The sequence below is a fragment of the Apaloderma vittatum genome, unplaced genomic scaffold (assembly GCF_000703405.1).
Source record: "Apaloderma vittatum isolate BGI_N311 unplaced genomic scaffold, ASM70340v1 scaffold32090, whole genome shotgun sequence".
Lineage (NCBI taxonomy): Eukaryota > Metazoa > Chordata > Aves > Trogoniformes > Trogonidae > Apaloderma > Apaloderma vittatum.
The window spans coordinates 4,849-6,794 of record NW_009693431.1 but is presented as its reverse complement, the minus strand read 5'-3'; the positions used below and the strand labels follow the sequence as shown (position 1 = coordinate 6,794).

General features: G+C 56.8%; 1 protein-coding gene across 1 annotated transcript in view; it reads left to right on the top strand.

The window, feature by feature from the left end:
- The window catches only part of RIC8A (RIC8 guanine nucleotide exchange factor A), a 10,818-nt gene extending 8,876 nt beyond the window's left edge, over window positions 1-1,942 (top strand). Inside the window, 2 exon segments of the mRNA XM_009878996.1 lie at window positions 814-933; window positions 1,754-1,942. Of these exon segments, the coding sequence (XP_009877298.1) occupies window positions 814-933; window positions 1,754-1,874 (241 nt within the window). The 3' untranslated portion in view covers window positions 1,875-1,942.
- Window positions 1,943-1,946: the final 4 nt, after the last annotated feature.

Sequence of the window (1,946 nt, the reverse complement as noted above, 5' to 3'; positions counted from 1 at the left end):
CGGGAGCCGCTCGCGGTGCAGGTGGTCGCCGCTGCGTACGTTTGCTCCCTGCGGCTGGGCACAGGCTCTGGAGTGAAGTGGGTTCCTTCAGCCGGAGCCCGTTCTGCGCCAGACCCGTTTGTGGTGCAGGCCTGGCAGTACCTCGCTCTGATCCGTCTCTTAGGCCCACACACATCGGTACGGTGGCAGGATTTTCCTGAGTGCTGGGATGAGGGTAGTCCCCTCCTGCAGCAGGGTTGGAAGTGCCAATTGCTCCTCTCCATCTCCAGAGCCCTGTGCTGCTGGAGTGAGCTGGGTGTTTTGTTTGGGGCTTTTTATTTATTTGTTTATTTAATTTTTATTTGCCTGTTAGTGGTGGTAACTCGGGGATGAGGGGCAGGGAGAGCTGTGCTCAGCTGTGGGTCCCCTACATTTAGCATCCTATTCGATGTGGTCTGCAGGTTGGCATGTCGTGGCTTTGTTTTTGTGTTGTCCTTTTGCCTCCTGACTTAAGGAGAGGGACCAAGTGTCACCTGCCTTGTGCTCCTGGTTTAAAACTGCAGGAGTTAGCAGGATGGGGACGTTGCTCACACCAGAGAAATGGGAGGGATTTGTAAGGGGGGACAACTGTGTGTGGGACACCCAGAAGCAGGCTGGAAGCACCACATTGCACTGCAATGGCGCTTGGTGCTAACGAGATGAGCAGCAGTGACAAGCAGCCTTGCTGTCGTGTTCCTCTGCTCGGTAGAAGCCAAGAATGTTTTCAGACAGCCCCTGTGTCACTCCTCTGCTTCACCTCCCTCCTGTGTCACGGTCTCTCTGTTCTTCTTGCAGCATTAACCCTGTAACGGGGCGTGTGGAGGAGAAACTACCCAACCCCATGGAAGGGATGACTGAAGAGCAGAAGGAGTACGAAGCCATGAAGTTAGTCAACATGTTCGACAAATTGTCCAGGTACTAGAAAACAGCGTGTGATCGTGTCTGCGGCAGCACCTGCAGTTCTGTGGGTTACATTTATCACAGACGTGTCCCCACGGCCACCACTAGCTGAAGGGCGGTGCATTCAGTGCGTATGTCAGAGGAACATTGAATGTGTGTGTTAGAGGAATATTTACTACGTGTTGGATGCCAGTGCTGGTTTTCATGGACTCACAGAATGTTGGGGTAGGAAGGGAGCTCCAGAGCTCACCCAGTGCCACCCCCTGCCAGAGCAGGGTCACCCAGGGCAGCCCCACAGGAACGCGTCCAGGCGGGTTGGAAAGTCTCCAGAGCAGGAGACTCCACACCCTCTCTGGTTCAAGTCCCTTCATCATCCTCGTGGCTCTCCGTTGGACTCTCCAATGGAGAGCTACGAGGATGATGAAGGGAGTAGGTCCCAAGGAGACTCCACACCCGCTCTGGGCAGCCTGGGCCAGGGCTCCAGCACCCGCACAGCCAAGGAGTTTCTCATCAGGTTGAGGTGGAACTTGAGGAGAAACATCTTTCTTTCCTCTGGCAATCCTGTATCACGCAGAACAGGACCCTAAACCTGAGCCTGTCCAGGGGCCTTCAGCACGGCAACACTTGTGGGTTGCACTTCCAGCCCTCGCCCCGCTGCACCAGAGGTTTTATGGCAAGAGCTGTCCTGTGCTTTGGAGGAGTTCTTAGTGGTGGCCTGGGATTGTTCTGGGCTGCCTCCAGGCGCTTCCCACAGGCCCTGTGCTTCTGCTGCGCCCTGTTCCCGTGTCATTCACTGCAAATTTGCCATCTTCCCCCCTCTCCTCTCTGGCTGCAGAGAGCAAGTCATCCAGCCCATGGGCATCACGCCGAGCGGCAACCTGGCGCCCATGGAGAACGCCATCCGCGATATGGCCGACGAGAGGTCGTCGTCCGACTCGGACCTGGGGCTGGACTGATCCGCACCTCCTGGCCCAGCCTCGGAGAGCTGGGCAGCCTCCGTCCGCGCGCCCTCCAACACCCGTGCTTCG